This window comes from Diabrotica virgifera, chromosome 6, assembly GCF_917563875.1.
Source record: "Diabrotica virgifera virgifera chromosome 6, PGI_DIABVI_V3a".
NCBI lineage: Eukaryota > Metazoa > Arthropoda > Insecta > Coleoptera > Chrysomelidae > Diabrotica > Diabrotica virgifera.
Genome location: NC_065448.1, coordinates 220,879,554 through 220,902,585, shown reverse-complemented (window position 1 = coordinate 220,902,585; position 23,032 = coordinate 220,879,554). Strand labels below are relative to the sequence as shown.

At 32.6% G+C, this 23,032-nt stretch overlaps 1 protein-coding gene across 1 annotated transcript in view; it reads left to right on the top strand.

The window, feature by feature from the left end:
• The window catches only part of LOC114335981 (ras-related and estrogen-regulated growth inhibitor-like), a 368,406-nt gene that overhangs the window by 301,349 nt on the left and 44,025 nt on the right, over nt 1–23,032 (top strand). The window contains exon 3 of the mRNA XM_050653731.1: nt 18,315–18,496. Coding sequence (XP_050509688.1) covers nt 18,315–18,496 — 182 coding nt within the window. The remainder of the gene's footprint in view (nt 1–18,314; nt 18,497–23,032) is intronic.

The window sequence follows — 23,032 nt, the reverse complement described above, 5'->3', positions numbered from 1 at the left end:
AATGTCTATTTTATAATACCAATCTGTCTTCCCTGGAGCTTTTTAATTTCGCATAGTGCTGATTATCTTTATTATTTCGTCCTCATAAACTGGTGTATCTTCAGATCAAACATTTTTTAGTAGGGGCATTTTGGTGTTTTTTATTTACCTTGTTTTATACATATAATATAAAGTTATTTCCTCTTGAGTGAAATTCATATTATTTGACATACCTCGTATAGTATTAAATATATAAATGTATAAAATTTAATATTTGATGATTGCGTTTTCGGTTTTAGACCATGCCGAGGTTTTTATGAAGAATGACTTTTTTTCGTAAAATTAATAATAAAAAAGTTATTCATATGGTTCCAAGTTAGGCAAACACACTGTATATACATATATTTGCTCCAAACGGTAGTGTGTTTTGTTACACTGCAATACATTTTCGATTAGTAGCAGGCAACTTCCCTTTTCCAATGCCGCATCTATTGCATATGCGTCAAAACACCTGTTGCCCTTAGTGGGTCTTTTTAGTCAGTATTATTGCCGACAGCGAGAACTTCAGATTACAGTCAATCGCCACTCAAAGTCGCAACTTGTCTGCATTTGGCGTCCTGGCTAGCAGGAGAGTAGCAGTATCAGAAGATCCTGCAGCGTCGGCGTCGGGACGCGACTTGTATCGCATTTGCGTCGGGACGCCTCTAAGACCTTTAATAGTCAGTATCAGCTCGATGCTGATATCGAGAAGTACAGGAATACAGTCAATCTTCGTGGGAAATCGCAAAGTTGTCTGCGTTTGGCGTACCGGCGACCAAGAGAACAGGAGTGGCGAGAGATGCGGGATCGTCGCCGTCGGGACGCCGGTTCGACGGCGTCCAATCAACAGGTGTTCACAGGTGTACATGGAATATCTAGCCGCTCGTGCCGAAATTAATTCTATTTTTATCGAGTCTTTCTTTACCTCCACTTAAGTTGGAATAGGTATTATACGGGTAGTATTATCTTACACACGAGTAATATAACATACAAATACGAGGGTTTTTTCAATTGAAACTCATCTTAGGTACAGAAAAAAATTATTGGTAAATATATCCACAACTCATTACTACTGCAGTTAACTCACACATCCCATTGTTTCACCAACCGATGTATAGGGATTAAACAGTATTAAACAATAATTTTTTGGGATTACAGTAAAACCTCTGTAAAAATTTGAGATTACAGATAACCTCTGTAAAAATTAACTTAGAACGATCTTATTACACGGCTGAGACTTTTGGTGCTTAAATCATACCCTAAATTTCAAAGCAGTAGGTCAAATAGGTTAAAAGGTATTTAATTTGTTTATCCCAAATTAATTTTTTTTGCAACGTTATACGCTCTGAGCTTCGCTGGTGTCGCTCCTAGCGGATTACTAATGCAACTTTTACCGGTAATTTTTAAATTTATTATTTAATTGTTATCGCTTCATATTTACAACGCAAAAAAGTAATTAAATTGTAATCGATTTTTTGCTAATCATTTTAACGTTCTATTAATGAAGTATTAATTTCTTACTTCGGATACTTTCACAATTATCGTGTAGATGGCGCTTAGATTAATTTATAATTACACATTACGAAATATTAAAAAAACTTAAATTTAGTATTTAAAACGAAAGTATATTTAAGGTAAAAATATACACCACAGCCTTGACCAACGAATATTATTTCAAAACTTAAAAGGGGTCAGTAAACCCTGTAGTTGGCTGTATACCTTCGTTAAAACAACATAGAATGAAGTAAACACTTCTGTTGTATGTAGGTATATTAATTTATTTAAATTCTTAAAATTTATCCACAAGGGAGTGGAAGTACAAAACGTTTTCGGTCAAAATGACCATCATCAGTGTAAACGTCCAGTGTACAAGTAGTTGAAACACCTTTTGAAGTGGCTAGTTTCAACTACTTGTACACTGGACGTTTACACTGATGATGGTCATTTTGACTGAAAACGTTTTGTACTTCCACTCCCTTGTGGATAAATTTTAAGAATTTTATTAAATTAATATACCTACATACAACAGAAGTGTTTACTTCATTCTATGTTGTTAATATTATTTCCTATTAATGTTTTTAATTTCAATGTTTTAAATTAATCACTTTGACATTTATGTCAAATTTCCAGTAAAAGCTTACAGACTTTTCACTACTGGCGCTCGCGAATTTTTAATTATCCCCCCTACCTACGAGCTCATAGCGTATAAGTCAGAAAATGATGAAGTTATAGTAATACTTTGGTTAGTTTATGAAAGAAGAAGATTTATACTATTAAAAAAAAGATGACAAAAAATAATTCTAAATACTGCAAAATTATTTTGCAAAAACATGTGAATTAAAAAAAGGTGGGCTAATTTAGTCCCTAATTGTCCTAGGACAATTGTTTTTCTTTCTACATGTGTATAAAAATTCAGTCTTTCCAAATATGAAAAAGTAATTTTTCTACTGGTAACGGTTAAAAAGTTATTCTAGTTGTTTATAAGTAAGCAAAAAATCGACGTGTTTTTGCAAATAATTTTACACTGCTTAAAATCACTTTTTGTCATTTTTTTAATGTTGTTCTGAAGCAATTTCCTTGTGTCATTTTTATGATTAACTATTTAGGTGGGAAATAAGCCACAATTAAATTGAAAAAATAATTTTATTAACGTTTCGAAGCCCAAATCGGGTTTCGTTGTCAAAATACAAAATACTACTTTTATTTTATATTTTACTCTTTTACTTTTCAGTAGTAATTTGTGTTTTGACAACGAAACTCGATTTGGGCTTCGAAACGTTAATAAAATTATTCTTCCAATTTACATGTGGCTTATTTCCCATCTAAATAGTTAATCATTTTTTTAATTAAGTCAATAGTATAAATGTTCTTCTTCCATAAACTGTCAGAAGTCTTACTGTAACCTCATAATTTTCTTAATTATAAACTAAACTAAACTTAACTTTTAAACAATTTGACCATTTGCTTTGAAATTTAGAATATAATTTAAGCACCAGAAGTCTCAGCAATTTGTGTAATAAGAAGGTTCTAAGTTAATTTTTACATAAGGTATGAATAATTATAAAAACTCAAAATTTATGATTTATTTTGCAATTTTCTAAGCAACCAGTAAGGATAAACATATTTAGCGAATTTTTAGACGATTTATGAGTTTCTTTCTCTCAAATTTGTTTAAAATGCTTAACTTTTTAGTCCTGTCGCCAGGGGGGGTACAACGGCCTCCTTTATTCAGATGGACTTACCCAAGTTTTTTTCATGTATTTTGACCCGTAGAATACGAATTTTTTGGGTAACAGTTGATCCGGATGTCGATAAGATTGTTATTGACCAAGAACTTGAGGAATTACATAACCGCGATCTCTCGCAAAACAAAACATTTTTTGGTATTTTTTGGTATTTTTTGGGTCATTCTAAGCAAAACATGTTTCTACAATTTTTTTCGTAGGATGGCTAGTTTTCGAGATAACCGCGGTTGAACTTTCAAAAAATCGAAAAATTGCAATTTTTGAACCCGAATAACTTTTGATTAAAAAATAAAATAGCCAGTCTGCTTACCGCATTTGAAAGTTTAAGTCAAATTATATCGGTTTTAATTATTTGCATTGCTAAAAATTTATTTTTTTATTGTTTAACAAAGCTATAAACACATAGTGTTTCCCGTGCCTTTACATGCATTTTAACGCATGCTACGTAGAAATAGCCTCGATTGCACTAGTACCTATTCTACCTACTCGTTAGATTTTAAATGAGAAATCATAGAAAACATCACTCACGCACTAGGTGTTTGTAGCTTTGTTTAACAATAACACAATAAATTTTTAGCAATGCAAATAATCAAAACCGATATAATTTGACTTGAACTTTCAAAGGCGCTAAGCAGAATTGCTATTTTATTTTTTAATCAAAAGTTATTCGGGTTTAAAAATTGCAGTTTTTCGATTTTTTGAAAGTTCAATCGCGTTTATCTCGAAAACTGAGCATCCTACGGGAAAACTTGTTAGAACATTTTTTACTTAGAATGACCCAAAAAATACAAAAAAATGTTTTGTTTTGTGAGAAACCTCTGTTATGTAATTCCTCAAGTTCTTGGTCAATAACAATCTTATCGACATCCTGATCAACTGTTACCCAAAAAATTCGTATTCTACGGGTCAAAATACATGAAAAAAACTTGGGTAAGTCCATCTGAATAAAGGAGGCCGTTGTACCCCCCCCCCTGGCGATAGGACTATTTTGGTTATAGACGAAAAAAGCGAAAATTTACCGTTTTCTTATCTTCATTTGTTTAAAACTATGTATATCATCAAAATTGGCTGCGGGAAATATAAAGGTTATTAATATAGATGTCAATACTACTCAAAAAATTTGGTTTCGGCCTGCAGGGGGATATGTCACGAGAAAAATCTTATTTCTCTGGACTACTAAACGTAACTGTAATGTTAAACCCACGGAATAGGTATTTTCAACGAAAACTTTGCGTTTATAAATTTGCAAAAGTCTGTGTGTTACTGCGTTGCCGCTCCTGCAATACTTAGAGCAGGTGTATTGATGGATTCTTATGTAGTTTTGCCTTCTGAATCCAAATCTGAAAACGGCATTTCGATATATCTAACCGTCTTCGAGATAATCGACCTCAAAATCTAAAATGTGACGTCACAATCCGGTTATCTCCTACAGACGCACTAAACGTCAGCTCAAATGGTTGATTAGGAAGTAGGCTACTTTTTTTTAAATCTCGATTTGCCAAGCATAGGTTATTTACATTTGAGTTTGACACTTCGTGAATGTCAAACTGAATTTTAAATTAAGTATTAATAAAACATCAATGACATTTGATAGTGAATTTAATTATTATATAAAATAAATAAGATGTTTAAAAATACAATTTGAGTATAAATATTTTAAAAGCAATAATTTATTAACAGTTTTAAAAAGGTTTATACCAGTATAAATACGGCCTCCCCTTTATGATAAATGGACTGTTCCATTTGCTATAAAATTAAAATATTATGTATACCTAGTCGTTCCCTAAACTCGACACAACTGGATAGTGATTGTAGAAGGTAATTTTTTTGTTTTTTGAGAATTTTGCCGAAATTGGCAAAATTATTAATTATTTAGTAATAATTATTAACTATTTAGAAATTATTTTTTTGTCGAATTGGCAAAATTATTGACTAAAATCACTAGCCAGTATTGTGTCTGTGTACATCCTTCTAATGGAAAAAAATATTTGAAGATTTTTCTCAAATTATGGACACCAAGAACATGTTCATTTATAACTCTTTTATTTTTAATTTGACAAATAAAAGTTATTCTTCATAAAAAGCTCTTCTTGTTCTAAGATTTATGATGCAACCGTGTCCCAAAAGTAGGGGAACCGTCGAATACTTCGCGAACTAAACATCGGATGGAAAAACTGAAAAATACGTGTTCAATTATTTTCAAAAATCTATCCAACGACACCAAACACCAACTCCCACTACACCCCCTGGAGGTGGGGTGGGGGGTAACTTTAAAATCTTAAATGGAAACCCCTAGTTTTTCTTGCAGATTTGCATTCGTTACGTAAAAGTAAGCAACTTTTATGCAAGGCATTTTTTCGAACTGTGGATAGATGGCGCTATAATTGGGAAAAACGATTTATCCTGATACCATAGGTAAATTATAGAAACGGTCTAATATCTCGAGTAATATACACTTCCAAATAAGAAACCAAAAAACAGGTTTTTAATATTTTTCGAAAACCTATCGATAAACACTAAACATGACCCTCCAACCCACCCCCTGGAGGTGGGGTGGGGGGTAACTTTAAAATCTTAAATAGCAACCCCCACTTTTTATTGCAGGTTCGAATTCGTCATCAAAAATTAAGCAACATTTATTTAAAACATTTTTTAAAAATGCTGATAGATGGCGCTAATAAATCGTATTTTTCCAATTAAAGCGCCATCTATCAACAATTCTAAAAAATGTTTCGAATAAATGTTGCTTAGTTTTTCACGACAAATCCGAATCTGTAATAAAAAGTGGGGGTTGCTATTTAATATTTTAAAGTTACCCCCCCACCCCACCTCCAGGGGGGTGGGTTGGAGGGTCATGTTTAGTGTTATTCGATAGGTTTTCGAAAAGTATTAAAAATATTTGTTTGGTTTCTCATTTGGAAGTGTATTTCTCGAGATATTAGACCGTTTCTATAATTTACCCATGGTATCAGGATAAATCGTTTTCCCAATTATAGCGCCATCTATCCACAGTTCGAAAAAATGTCTTGAATAAAAGTTGCTTACTTTTACGTAACGAGTCCAAATCTGCAAGAAAATCTAGGGGTTTCCATTTGAGATTTTAAAGTTACCCCCCACCCCACCTCCAGGGGGTGTAGTGGAGGTTGGTGTTTGGTGTCATTGGATAGATTTTTGAAAATGATTGAACACGTATTTTTCAGTTTTTCGATCCGATGTTCAGTTCGCGAAATATTCGACCGTTCCACTACTTTTGGGACACCTTATATAGAATTTTATTAATTTTATACGAGGTATACAGGGTGTAACAAAAATACAGGTCATAAATTTAATGACATATTCTGGGATCAAAAATAGTTCGATTGAACCTAACTTACCTTAGTACAAATATGCACATAAAAAAAGTTACAGCCCTTTGAAATTACAAAATGAAAATCGATTTTTTCCAATATATCGAAAACTATTAAAGATATTTTATTGAAAATAGACATGTGATATTCTTATGGTAGTAGTATCTTAAGAAAAAATTATAGTAAAATTTGGACACCCCATAAAACTTTTATGGGGGTTTTGTTCCTTTAAACCCCCCAAACTTTTGTGTACGTTCCAATTTAATTATTATTGTTGTACCATTAGTTAAACACAATATTTTAAAAACTTTTTTGCCCCTCAGTACTTTTTCGAAAAGTCAGTTTTTATCGAGATATTTTGAATATTTGGCAAATCCACCACATATTTGTATATGGCTAAGTACGATTATGGAGACTTAGTAATAATATGAAAATTTATTTATGATTTACATTTTTAGGTATATTTGAACCATATTAAAGAAGAAGTAATATCTCGATAAAAAGTGCCTTCTCGAGAAAATACAAAGAGGCAAAAAAGTTTTAAAAACACTGTGTTTAACTATTGGTACCACAGTAAAAGTTTAATTGGAACATACACAAACATTTGGGGGGTTTAAAGGAACAAAACCCCCATAAAATGTTTATGTAAACATATTAAAAAAGAAGCCGCCACTCGATAAAAACTGCCTTATCGAAAAAATACTGAGAGGCAAAAAAGTTTTAGAAATAATGAATTTAACTAATGGTACTACAATACTACAAAAGTTTGGGGGGGTTTAAGGGAACAAAACCCCCATAAATTTTTTATGGGGTGCACAAATTTCACTATAATTCTTTTTTAAGATGTTCCTGCCATAACAATGCCACATGTCCATTTTCAATAAAAAATCTCTAATAGTTTTCGATATATTCGAAAAAATCGATTTTCATTTTGTAACTTCAAAGGGCTGTAACTTTTTTTATGTGCATATTTGCACTAAGGTAAATTCGGTTCATTCGAACTATTTTTGGTCTCAGAATATGAGATTTAATTTATGACCTGTATTTTCGTTACACCCTGTATAAAAAATATAAATTTCGATCAAGAGTATACTACCTTTATAGTTCATAACATTTAAATTAGAATGATATAATTGTGCATTAAAACATAATTATTAATTCTAAACTACTTTTCATAATAGAAATTTTCCATATTATGAATTAAAATACGTAAATATACAAAGTTTTCGTTATGACAATGCTCGCATTTTCAGCTTGTTTGTAATTGTTTTGACATAAAAGAATCGTTTTGCTTGTTTATAACTTCAATGTTTAGATAAATCAAGTCCCGAACTTCATTATTCCATGATAAAAGTATTCCAGTCAAGTTTAATTTTTAAAACAAAACTGTCTTATTTTTTATCACTCTAAATCGACGATTTTCGACTTTATTTGAAGTCATCATCAGAGAGGCGTAGGTTTGCTGCTCTCTGCCCCAAGTGACGAAACTCCGAGAGTTTATCCCCGCATTGCAACTGACGTTATGGAGTAGGAGGTGCCTAGCGACATCTACTAAATAAAAGTCAAAGTTTTCAACCTAATAAAAATATTCAAAATATTTAAAAATATCCAAAATATTTCTAAAAGATATTTAATTGAAAACTTATTGGACCATTTCCTGGTAGGAAAACCAGGAAACCAATAAGTTTTCAATTAAATATCGTTTAGAAATATTTTGGATATTTTTAAATATTTTGAATATTTTTATTAGGTTGAAAATTTTGATGTTAATTTTTAACATTTTGCATCTTTATTTTTTTTCCGCTGCAAAGTAGAGCTTCTAGCCGGCTTCAATTCTGTTTTAATAATATCATAGAGAATTTGACCTCTAGTATATTTATAAGAAATCTCTGGCTAAACCTAACGTTTTTTGAGTTACATAATCTTCATTAAATTGGTTGAAACGTACAAGTAGTAAAAGAAACCGAATGTCGTTGAGTCATACGTGGCATATCTTGACATGTGGCATATCTTGACTAACAAATCTTTACAGTTTTGCAATAGATGGATATCGATGAATTTGTAAGTGTTCAGTAATGCAAACATCGATATAGGTAAATGTCAAAACAATGAGATCAATCCAACTCGCATTTCACACAGTACTGATCCGGATGTAAGCTGAGGCGTATCCATAGCATCGAAGTGAACCAGTTTTGCGTAACACTAATTACACACAAGTCGGCTATAATTACATATGATAATATAGGCGCCAGGTCGTCATAGGCGGCCGTGGCTGACAGGTGGTAAACCGCAAATCGCGAAATCGTTGTTAGAACGCGAACCAGAAGGCCGTCCCGTCCCGAGCGGTTTACGCTCGCCTGCCCTGAACTGACTCGATCTTTTACTTACCTTTAGTAGTTATGCATGCGTGTTCTAATATGAATCTAATTTTAGAATGCATTACGTTAGCCATTAGGCCTTTTAGTCCATTCTGTCACGGTAAAATACTGTAAAACCTCAGAATTTTTCTAATTAAATCTAATCAAATAAAATTACTATATATACAGGGTGTTAGTAAATAAGTATGAAAATCTTTAAGAGGTACTTCTACATGAAAAAATAATGGGAGTTTGCTCTATAAACACATATTATATCCGAAAATGCTTCCTTTCCAAGACACGGAGTGTTAAAATTTTTATTTCAAACTGCAAATTTTTTTATTGCTTCAAAAACCGTTTGAGCTATGGAAACTAAATTTGGTGGGTTTTAAGATGTAGTTATTGCGCATTTTTTGACATACAAATAACAAGTTTGTGTTTATCATTGGCGCGCCTACGGGTAATGGTCTGAATGTTTTTAAAGAAAAAAATAGTACGCCACTGAGATATTTCAAATTAAAAATTATTTTTGTATTCCACGTTTAATTTACGATAAAGAACCTTTTTTGTCTTTTTTTCATATGGTGCACCGTTTTTATGCAAAAAAATAAGACATCTTCACGCGCAATTTTCATTTCTTAAGGTGAAACAGTAGCGATCAACAGGTAGCGAAAACGCGTTCCAAGATTGCGGCTGTAATTTTGAATATTTTTTCGAGATATTTGGCACACGTATTCGTAATATAATAAAGAATGGCGGTACAGAGCCCAATTTGAAAAATATATTAATATGTGGAAATTACTCTGTAATTAAATAAAATATTTAAAAAACGAGCCTGTACCGCCATTAAGATGAACAAAAAAATACACTTTCTTCAAATAAACTTTTTTATCCCATGCCTAGATTTTGTGTCATTTTGGAACTACTAATGGAATAAAAAATTTTAGTAGTTCCAAAATGACACAAAATCTAGGCATCGGATAAAAAACTTTATTTGAAGAAAGTATATTTTTTTGTTCTTCTTAATGGCGGTACAGGCTTGTTGTTTTAATATTGTATTTAATTACAGAGTAATTTCCACATATTAATATATTTTTCAAATTGTACTCTGTACCGCCATTCTTTATTATATTAAGAATACGTGTGCCAAATATCTCGAAAAAATATTCAAAATTACAGCCTCAATCTGGGAACGCGTTTTCTCTACCTGTTGATCTCTACTGTTTCCTCTTAATACATTATCAAGAACTCTCCAATATAATAATACCAAAGTAGAACAATAACAAAAAATATTGCTAAAAAGATCTTAACTATATACAAGGCTACAACAAATGTTTAAAATTACCTCTTTTAAACGTGACATAGTAATTTTATATTCACCATTGGCGCGCGTACGGGTAATGGTCTGAATTTTTTAAAGAAAAACATAGTACGCCACTGAGATATGTCAAATTAAAAATCATTTTTGAATTCCTCGTTCAATTTACGACCAAAGATTTTTTCTGTCTTTTTTCATATGTGGCGTCGTTTTTATGCAAAAAAATAAAACATCTTAACGTTTACAAAGTATTTGAAATAAGTTTCTATGTATATGGAATCTACCTCGAATAATAATTTGTAACCGTTAAGATGTTTTATTTTTTTTTGTATAAAAACGGCGCCGCATGTGAAAAAAGACAGGAATGATTTTTTTGTCGTAAATTGAACGAGGAATTCAAAATGATTTTTTATTTGACGTATCTCAGTGGCGTACCGTCTTTTTCTTTAAAAAATCCAGAGCATTACCTGTACGGGCGCCAATGGTGAATATAAAATTATTCTGTCACCTTTAAAGGAGGCAATTTTGAGCATTTGTTGTAGAATTGCACCTAGTAAAAATATTTTTAGTAATATTTTCCGTTATTGTTCTACTTTGGTATTATTATATTGGAGAGTTCTTGATAATGTATTAAGAAATGAAAAATACTCGCGAAGATGTTTTATTTTTTCGTATAAAAACGGTACACCATATAAAAAAAGACAAGAAATGTTCTTTTTCATAAATTAAATGTGAAAAACAAAAATAATTTTTAATTTGAAATATCTCAGTGGCGTACCAGTTTTCTCTTTAAAAAATTTCAGACCATTACCCGTAGGCGCGCCACTGATGAATGCAAAATTTTTATTTGTTTGCCAAAAAATTTCAACACCCTGTATCTCGGAAAGAAAGCATTTGCGAACATATATTTATAGAGCAAACTGCCATTATTTTTTCATGTAGTTAACTTTAAAGTTTTTCATACTTATTTACGGGCCTACAACACCCTGTATATCTACGGGCCTCTGCCGCATCCCGCATTTCGATCTCCACCTTTTTCGGTCGGTCCATTCTTTCTCATTTATGGCTCTATCTCTCATTATTCCTCTGATTCCTTCTCTTCATTCCAGTACTGGCCTTCCTCTCCTTTTTCTATTCCATGGAACATAGTTTAAGGCATGTTTTGGCCATCACTTATCATTCATTCACATTACATGCCCGTACCATAAAAGTTGTTTGGATTCTATGTATCTACGGTATTGTAGATCCTTCCGGTTCTTCTTCTTATTTCTTCATTTGAGATGCGGTCAAGTCTAGATATCCGACACGATCTTCTTAGAAAGTCCATTTCTAATACTTCCCGTTTTTTCTTCTCACTCATTGTCATTTGCCAACATTCAGATCCGTATGTCAAAATTGATTCTACAACCGACTTGTATATTGTCATTTTGGTTTGTAAACTAATAATTTTAGGAGACCAAAAGAACGAGTTTAGAGTTTGTACCATATATTTCGGCCCTGTTGTATTTTCTGCTGGATGTCCGATGTCGCGTTTCGAATTTCCTTTCTTCGCTATGACTGTCCCTAGGTATTTAAATTGTGGGTCTATTTCTTTGTCTTTTATTCTAAGGTATTCTGTTTTAAAATAAAAATGTATACCATTTTTATTCAGTTGCAATGCGAAGGCAAAACAATCTTACTTTTCAATTAGAATACGGAGTGCAGTCCAGTCCCTTTAATCGCGATTTTCGGCTCTTATTGGAGGCTCATCGGAAAGAACGTAGGCACTGTTCTCCATATTTTAACTGATTCGCATCGACAGCTTTTCCCACCCATTGCAACCGAAGTGATGATAGTAGGTGGCTAGCGCCATCTGGCATTGAAAGACGAAGTAGTTTTCAATCCTAATAGTAAATTATTAATATTGAAAATATTAAAAATATTACTAAAAGATTTTTAAATTGAAAACTTATTGGTACACTTTCCTGGTGACACCTCCAAGACTTCTACAACTTGCAAGTCAAATGGATGCTGCAGTGAAGACGAGAGGGAAGGAATTCTACCCTATGCAATTCACACCCCCCGTCTGCAGCTGGTGAAGTTCCATCGGAAAAATGCACCTAGTTACTCAACGGAGTAATACGACTATAAAATAAAAATGTATACCATTTTTATTCAGTTGCAATGCGAAGGCAAAACAATCTTACTTTTCAATTAGAATACGGAGTGCAGTCCAGTCCCTTGAATCGCGATTTTGATAATTGAAAAGATAATTGAAAAGTAAGATCGTTTTGCCTTCGCATTGCAACTGAATAAAAATGGTATACATTTTTATTTTATAGTCGTATTACTCGGTTGAGTAACTAGGTGCATTTTTCCGTTGGAACTTTACCAGCTGCAGACGGGGGATGTGAATTGCATAGTGTAGAATTCCTTCCCTCTCGTCTTCACTGCAGCATCCATTTGACTTGCAAATTGTAGAAGTCTTGGAGGTATCACCAGGAAAGTGTACCAATAACTTTTCAATTTAAAAATCTTTTAGTAATATTTTTAATATTTTCAATATTAATAATTTACTATTAGGATTGAAAACTACTTCGTCTTTCAATGCCAGATGGCGCTAGCCACCTACTATCATCACTTCGGTTGTAATGGGTGGGAAAAGCTGTCAATGCGAATCAGTTAAAATAAGGAGAACAGTGCCTACGTTCTTTCCGATGAGGCTCCAATAAGAGCCGAAAATCGCGATTCAAGGGACTGGACTGCACTCCGTATTCTAATTGAAAAGTAAGATTGTTTTGCCTTCGCGTTGCAACTGAATAAAAATGGTATTTATTTTTTTTTTGTAGTCGTATTACTCCGTTGAGTAACTAGGTGCATTTTTCCGTTGGAACTTTACCAGCTGCAGACGGGGGATGTGAATTGCATAGTGTAGAATTCCTTCCCTCTCGTCTTCACTGCAGCATCCATTTGACATGCAAATTGTAGAAGTCTTGGAGGTGTCACCAGGAAAGTGTACCAATAAGTTTTCAATTTAAAAATCTTTTAGTAATATTTTTAATATTTTCAATATTAATAATTTACTATTAGGATTGAAAACTACTCCGTATATTCTGTTTTGTTTATATTGAATAAGAGTCTGTGCTCCTCCATTCTTTTTACATGACTGAACCATTCTCTTCATCTTTGCATACCCCAGCTTACTGCATCTTTCACGCCACATTGTTCCATGTTGATGTTGTTTCGTACTCTATCCCTTCTTGTCTTCCCTGCTATTGCTCTTAGTGCCTTCATTTCGGTTGTTCGTAGCATGCTTTTGATTTTATTGGTGTCTTTTCGTGATTCAATGCCATAGGTCATAACAGGTCTGATGCAAGTTCGATATTATCAAATATCTCATTAAAAAGAACCTTTTTGTTTATTCTAAGGGATTTTCAAAACTCAGTAACGATGTAATTTTTCATTCTACGTTTAAATTTTTCAATAAAATTTATTAGTTTTCTAAGGATTCGAAAAAAATTAATGCATTTGCGAAACTTTGCGCCTACGCTCTTAACAATGCCATTTATACATATTATAACATACTGCCCCACGTTTTGATAATTTTTAAAATCTTATTTAATGGCACATTTTTGTAAATAAACCATTCATGTCAAAACTAAAATATTATTCAAATTAAATTCAATATTCGGTAATTTATTTAAAAAATGTTGTGCATTTTTTATAAATGTGTGATTATTTACAAATGTTTATACAAATAGACCTAAGTGGTTTATTTTTTTTATGAGCTTTGAGCAGCGAACCTAACGGTATAAAAAAAATATGATATCTAACTTCAGTTATATCTGAATATTTTGGTAACTAGAGAAATTATGATCAACGAGAAAATACCGCTAGTATAAACAGACTTTACCATAGTTGGTTAGATAGATATCATATTAATTAAAGAAAGTAACAAATAAATTTGAAAAGATATTCATTTATTGTAATTTACATAAAATACGGAATGTAAGAAAATTAAACATTCAAGAAAAAATAAAATTCATAAAATCGATTAACATCATTACATAACTAACGTAACTCAATGATAAACTCTTAGAATTTTTAATCGCAACTGACATCTTCAATCTTTATTTAATTTTATGTGATGGCGCCAAATTAAATTCATTAATATGTATAAGGTTTTGATTTAGGGATACTAAGAATAAAATTATGTTTGAATAATGGCGCTATAGCACGCTTTATTCGCTGGTTTATTAATATATTCTGCCCAGTGCGAAGATGAGAGTGAGGTATATTTCAAAAAATTTTAATTTACAACCAGTGAGAGGTATTCGGGACACGGAAATAATACCTTAAAATTAATAAAAGACAAGACATTAACACGAAGTAAACATATATTTACTACACCGCAAAAATTAAAGTGAATATTACTGTATCTTCGAATGGTATTCACCTTGTCATCACTGAATTGGCATTCGATTGCAAGTACAACCAACAGTTACATCTCTTGTATATTACTCATATATCTTGTATATGTTATAGTCCAGGGGTAGCCAAGCTCCTTGATAATCCGAGCCATTTTTCAAAATTTTGAATTTTTCGCGAGCCGCAACTAAACAATTATTTAAAAAGTGTGAAAAGGTATTCAATTTTTCTCTCAGTATTTGGATTTCACGAATTTTAAAGTGAAATAAAATGGTTCACATCGTTGTTTCAACAATGCAAATAATTCTGCAAGCAGACTACTATTTCAGGATACTTCAATTCTTCATCATCCTTTAATATTTACAAAAAAAGTGTTCCAAAAACACTGTCTTCCTTTGATCCCACAGTCACCAATTCATTTCTTTGAGGGCCAAATAGGTACCATTCTGAGAGCCTTTCCTTTCAAATATCAGCAACTTATTTATTTCCCGCTGATGTAGAGTCCATAGCTCTGGATCCCGCGTATGAAAAAAAATTTGATTAATAGCAAGCTGAAAATTTGTTAATAGCTTAAGGGTGTCTAGTCGGATAAACTTTGATATATGGGAACACTGGAACAGGGGCAGTTTTAATTGTGGAACAGGTTAAAAATTTGGAACGGTCAGACCAGGAAAACGGCACATTTATTTTGTCCGACAGAATAGACTTAAACTCTCCGAACAGAGATTAAACTCTCACGCAAAAATCAGACTGCTATTTATCACCTGTCATAATTCCTGTCATTTGACATATTCTACATGTTCCACTCATTAAAACGCCCATTTGGTGATAAATAGCAGTCTGATTTTTGCATGATAGTTTAATCTCTGTTCGAAGAGTTTAAGTCTGTTCTGTCGGACAAAATACATGTGCCGTTTTCGTGGTCTGACCGTTCCAAATGTTTAACCTGTTCCACAATTAAAACTGCCCCTGTTCCAGTGTTCCCATATATCAAAGTTTGTCCAACTAGACACCCTTAAGCTATTAACAAATTTTCAGCTTGCTATTAATCAACTTTTTTTTCATACGCGGGATCCAGACCTACCATGTTTCACTTCCATATGTAACAATTGGGCGAATAATTGGCATGTACAGTCTTAATTTAGATCTTAACAATGATGATAGGGAGTATAATGCTCTATTTCACGCAGCTGTCATTGCTGAGCTGAGACCTCTTTTTATATGCGGTTGTCATACGTGATTACCGCCCCTAGATATTTCAACTCGTTTACTACTTCGAAGTTGTGCTCATTAATAGTTATGTTCTGCCTAACTCTTGGTCTTGGATTTTTAGTTACTAGCATGTATTTCGTCTTCTCTTCATTTATTCAAAGGCCCAAACTGCCTGTTTCTTCCTCGAGTTGTGAAAACACCTCTCTCACGTCCTTTGTTGAATGAGTGAATACACCTATATCATCGGCAAAGGCAAACAATAGTTTTGATCCTCAATTCACAAATCCCCTGTCAGCTCAGATGATATTTTACTTATTAGGTACATATTCTAAGGCCAAATTGAATAGCAGCGGTGATAAGGGGTCTTCTTGTCTAAGTCCTGATGTTATACTTACATAGTCTTTTATATTTATTGTCAGTAATTGAAGACATTTCGAAACATAAAAATTAAAAGTAATTCTGGTACATTTATTAAGAGCCACAGATTATCATTCAAAGAGCCGCATGTGGCTCGCGAGCCACAGTTTGGCCACCCCTGAATAGTCAAACCCGAAGTTCCGGCGCTCCTAGGTTTGATTAGTCAATCCTCAGGTCTGACTAACGGTCTTAGTCTTCTTCTTCTTCTTCCTTCTTGTATGTAGGCTTTAAAGCCTGTTTCTTCTTAAATATTAGCCTCCTAAATTGTCTAAGTTATCGCACCATCTTTTTCTTGGTCTGCCAATACTTCTTCGTCCATTTGGTGACTTATCTCCTGCTATTTATTCGTACTATCCTATCCTCTGCCATTCTACTAATGTGTTCGGTCCACTCCTGTTTCCGTTTTGTCACCCATCCATTTATGTCTTCTATATTGCATGATCTTATGTTTTCGCTTCTTTCCCTTTTTCCCTGATATTCGTCGGAGTATTTTCATCTCTGTTGTTTCTACTAATCGTCTCGTTTTAGATGTGTTAGGTCTTGTCCCCGCCGTGTATGTCAATATAGGTCTAATTGCTGCTTTATAGATTCTTGCTTTTGTGTCTTGCCTTAGGTGTTTGTTCTTCCAAATTGTGTCATTAAGAGATCTAGCCGCTTTACTTGCTTTTAAGCTTTGTTGTCGTACTGCCTCTTCAACATCTCCGTAACTGGTTATATCTATTCCAAGGTATCTAAACCTTGCTTCCTGCTTTATTATTTTCCCATAAATTTCGATTTTACATCGTAGTGGGTATTTGGATGTTGTCATACATTTGATTTTATCTGCTGAAATTCTCATATTGTATTTCTTGGCTGTTGTATTGAAGATGTGTGTTAATTTTTGGAGATCGTCTTCTCTCTCGGCGATTAATGCGGCGTCGCGCGTCGTCTGCATAACATACAATTTGGATTTCTTTGTTCCCCATTCTGTAACCATGACCTTTACGTACTGCTTCTATTATTTCGTCCATTATTATATTAAAGATTTTACATATCTAGGTCCACTAGTTACCGCAGATAACAATGTCAGCGAAGAAATTAAGAGAAGAATACATATTGCTAATAAAACATATAATGGACTCATTAAACATCTAAGATCTAACAACATCACGAGAAAAACCAAATGCAAAATATACAAAACCCTTATAAAACCGGTCCTTATATATGGATCAGAGACATGGACACTGTCGAAAAGCGATGAGAACTTATTAGGTACGTTTGAACGAAAAATACTTAGACACATATATAAGGGGGTGAAAGAAAATGACGTATGGCGCAGAAGATATAATTTTGAACTATACGCAGCATACAACGAACCCGACGTCATAACATCCATAAAGATCGGACGTCTGCGCTGGATGGGCCATGTTGGACGAATGTTGGAGACGGTCAAAGGGAAGACCCAAACTTAGATACATGGAACAAGTGGAAAAAGATCTTAAAACACTTGAGATTACCCACTGGAAGAACAAAGCAAGGAACAGAACAGAATGGCGGAAAATCCTAGAACAAGCCAGGACCCAAAAAGGGTGGTCGAGCTACTGATGATGATGATGATGATGATTATATTAAAGAGCAGTGGGCTTAATGAGTCACCTTGTCTGACTCCGCTTTGTACCTACTAATAAACTGCGTTAGTTTTCCATTTTCCTGTCAAAACCCAATTTTATAAAATTAAGTTTCGACGTTTGCCAGACCGAATTTGTCTCTCCTAGGTTTGAGTAGTCACTAGTCAACGGCCTAAATTTGAATTTATTTCGGGGTTTGACTAAGACCGTTAGTCAGTCCTGAGGATTGCCTAGTCAAACCTAGGAGTGCCGGAACTTCGGTGTTTGACTATAACATATAATAGTGTCTTATGTAGAGGGGCTGTGCGCCACTGGCGAGAACTGCCATTCTCTGAGATACTACATTTATAGCAATAAGTATTAATTTAGTTCTCTTTTTGTTTCAGAAAAGTGGTTGTTATTACGAGCACATCCGCTGGGGCGAGGCTTTTGTTATAGTTTACTCCATCATAGACAAGCACAGTTTTAATGAAGCCAAAGAGATATTAGGAGAGTTAGTCAAACTAAAGCTTCCTTCGTACTACGCCAGTCTTCTCTTAGGAAACAAAAGAGACTTGGATCATTCTAGGTAAGACAGACGTTGAGAATCATTAGTTTTAGTAAATTTACAACTCTTTTGCAGATATTATGATTACGAGTTTATCAAAAATTAAAATTGACTTACTTAGTACATGATCTTCTGGAATTAAGTGGTTCTTACTTTTTGTTACTATTTTAATTATGTATAATTACTATTTTGTTACTTCGTTAGTTAAAGAAGTAGTAGGGATAATAAAAACAGAAAACATCTACTTCTTCTTTTTGTGTCGACATGACTGTCTGTTTTTACAATGTACCTGTGTCCAATAAGTTGTCATTCCATCGTTTCCGTGGTCTTTCCATTGATCGTCGTCCTATTGGGGAACCGTCTCTCGCCGTCGTTACTGCTCTATTTGTTGTGATGCTCTTTTGTTTTTTATCAAGTTATTAATGTTATCCAGTTTGCAATCTTCGTCGTATATCTGCATTTCTAGCTCTATCCTATAGTACATTACCATTGATTTTTCGAAGGGTTTTCACCTCTGCTGTTTTTAACATTCTTTTTGTCCTTTCTGTATCAGGTCGTGTTTATGCCGCGTATGTCAATATTGGTCTGATGACTGTTTTGTAAATTCTGCCTTTCATTTGTTTTCTGATATTTTTATTTTTCCATATTGTTTTATTCAGGCAACCTGCAGCTCTGTTTACTTTATTCCTTAACTCCATCATTGTTCTTTTATCTGACTTTCCAGCTCTAATTTACATCTTAGGATATTAATTTTGAGAAAAACTTTCAATTTGAAAGTTGTAGGAAATTAAAAATCCTACAAATTGAGCTATGGCAAGTTTAATATTGTGAATTTTTTAGTACAAGCCCGCAAAAGGTCCAAAATGGCCGTTTTTTTAAATTGACATGGCTCAAATTGTAGGTTTTTAATTTCCTACAAATTTATTTTAAAAAGTGTTTCTCTAAAATAAATATCCTGCAGCGTTAAAAATCTTTGAACATTGCAAATTTTCCAACTTAAATACGTTATAAAAAATAGGCGCCCAAATTTAGGTGTTACATTTTAGTATTAAAAATACTAAATGGTACGAATAAGTTTTTCATAAAACTTATTCGTGACATCGTCCTTTACAATACCTGATAGGTTTCAAAAATTCCTGATAGTGCGGCAGATTGGTGCAAATATTATAAGAATTGTGCATTTAATGATAGAAGCACATAATTCGGACCCATATACTATACATATCAAGGTTCAAATTTAGATATGAGGCCATCTCAGATTTTACCTTTTACAGAAATGGCGGGCATTCAAAATGGCGACGATACATATGTGACTAATAGCACGATAACTTTGAAACGAAAAGTCCTACTTCAACCAAATTTGGTGTATGGGTTCTTTTTTATGTTTAAGATCGAGTCCCTGAATCGGAGGAATTGGTTTACCATAAGTTGTGTTTTTCCTGATTTTTTTATATAAAAATATGTTGTTTTTTCAATTCTTTCACCTTGTATATATTAATTTTTCAAAAAGTTAATACCGGCATTGAAAAGAGCGTAAAATATTTTTTAGGAAATATTTTGAACTTTTTAGTTATGGTAATTACCATGTAATAAATGCATAACTTACCTTCACATGTACCTATGTGCGCCAGATTCGTGCAAATATTATAAGAATTATTGTGCATTTAACGGTAGAAGCATGTAATCTCAACCACATATACTACACATACAAAGGTTCAAATTTAGATATGAGGCCATCTCAGATTTTGCCTTTTACAAAAAAAGCGGGAATTCAAATTGCGACTATACATATGTGACTAATAGCACGATAACTTTTGAACTAAAAGTCCGATGTCAACTAAATTTGGTATATAGGTTTTTCTTTTGCTGTATAAGATCGAGCTCTTGAATAGGAAGAATCGGTTTACCAGAAATTGTGTTTTCCTGATTTTTTTTGTAAAAATATGTTGTTTATTTTTTCAATTCTTTCACCCTGTATATATTAATTTTTAAAAAAGATAATACCGGCATTGAAAAGAGTATAAAAAATTTTTTAGGGAATATTTAGAACTCTTTAGTTATATTAATTACCATTTAATAAATGCATAACGTATCTTTACATATAGGTACCTATGTGCAGCAGATTCGTGCAAATAATAATATAAGAATTATTGTGCATTTAATGTTAGAATCATATAATTTGGACCACACATACTACACATACAAAGATTCAAATTTAGATATAAGGCAATCTTAGATTTTGTCTTTTACAAATATGGCGGGCATTCAAAATGAATCTGCCGCCCATAGGTCGGCAAAATGTCAAAAATGATTTATTTGAAACGTCACTTCTAAGTGTTTAAATCGTAAAATTTATTGTAAAAATGGATAAAACACAATCAAAAGTAATGGTAATTCTCATAGAAAACTAAGTCCCGCCAGAGGAGTCCCACCACAAATTATTCGCAATCCTCTTTTAAAATTCTATGAGATTTTCGTATGTCCGATAAGCAAAATTTAACAGTAACTGAATCAGTTAGAAGAGGAGCCCAAATTTGAAGACAGATGAGCAAAAAGACTATTTTTGATTCCTTTTTGTAAATTTTAAAATTATTTGGTGTTGTTTTATAATCAAAATTTAACCCTCAGGCACAAGTTGTACATACAACTTCAGTGAGGAACTGAGTTTATTTTATATGTACAATTTATTTGCTACAAATAAACTCCATTATTATATTATTATTATTATAGGTACATGTGAACATATGTACGTTATGCATTTATTAAATGGTAATTAACATAACTATAAAAAGTTCAAAATATATTACCTTCTTGAAAAATTTATATATAAAGGGCGAAAGAATTGAAAAAGAAACAACATATTTTTACATAAAAGAACAGTAAAAACACAACTTCTGGTAAACCGATTCTTCCGGTTCAAGACTTGGATCTTACTCATCAAAAAAATAACCTATATATTAAATTTGGTTGAAATCTGACGTCTCGTTCAAAAGTTATCGTGCTATTAGTTACATATGTATAGTCGCCATTTTGAATGCCCGCCATTTTTGTAAAAAAACTGAGATGGCCTCATATCTAAATTTAAACCTTTATATATGTAGTATATGTGGTCCAAATTATATATATATATATATATATATATATATATATATATATATATATATATAAGAAATACTGGATATTAGTGACTGTCAATATCAACAAACAAGTGGTTTATTAGGGTTGCAGTCAGAAGTTTGGCCAGGATATCAAAGAAACACTCTTTTGACTTTTTGTCTAGCTTTCGGGGTTGTTTGACCCCTTTATCAAGACTCTGTAATATAAAACAAAAATGTAAGTATTTTAAAATATTACATTGTTTTAGTAAACCTACTAGTCGTTGAGATTATTAAAGAGAAGCTTGATGATGCTCAATGATGCTTAATTTGAAATGTTGAGCATCATCAAGCTTCTCTTTAATAATCTCAACGACTAGTAGGTTTACTAAAACAATGTAATATTTTAAAATACTTACATTTTTGTTTTATATTACAGAGTCTTGATAAAGGGGTCAAACAACCCCGAAAGCTAGACAAAAAGTCAAAAGAGTGTTTCTTTGATATCCTGGCCAAACTTCTGACTGCAACCCTAATAAACCACTTGTTTGTATATATATATATATATATATGTAAAAATGGATAAAACACAATCAAAAGTAATGGTAATTCTCATAGAAAACTAAGTCCCGCCAGAGAAGTCCCACCACAAATTATTCGCAATCCTCTTTTAAAATTCTATGAGATTTTCGTATGTCCGATAAGCAAAATTTAACAGTAACTGAATCAGTTAGAAGAGGAGCCCAAATTTGAAGACAGATGAGCAAAAAGACTATTTTTGATTCCTTTTTGTAAATTTTAAAATTATTTGGTGTTGTTTTATAATCAAAATTTAACCCTCACGCACAAGTTGTACATACAACTTCAGTGAGGAACTGAGTTTATTTTATATGTACAATTTATTTGCTACAAATAAACTCCATTATTATATTATTATTATTATAGGTACATGTGAACATATGTACGTTATGCATTTATTAAATGGTAATTAACATAACTATAAAAAGTTCAAAATATATTACCTTCTTGAAAAATTTATATATAAAGGGCGAAAGAATTGAAAAAGAAACAACATATTTTTACATAAAAGAACAGTAAAAACACAACCCTATATATATAAATATATATATATATATATATATATATATATATATATATATATATATATATAATCTAAACCTTTCTACCTAACGGTGTAAGGTGTTTACAAATACATTTCATACATCTACATCATATATAAATCGTCTCCAATCTTGCTTATTCTTGGCCCTTCGTTTCGCTTCAGTCCACGTTGTATTTTTCGTCCTCAGAATTTCTACCACTTCATCGTTCCAGGTTTTCTTTGGTCTCCCTCTTCCTCTCTTGTTTTGTACTTTTGCCTCCCATATGCGTTTTACCTGTCTATCATCGTTCATTCTACACAAATGTCCAAACCATTTAAGCTTGTTCCTATCTAATATTT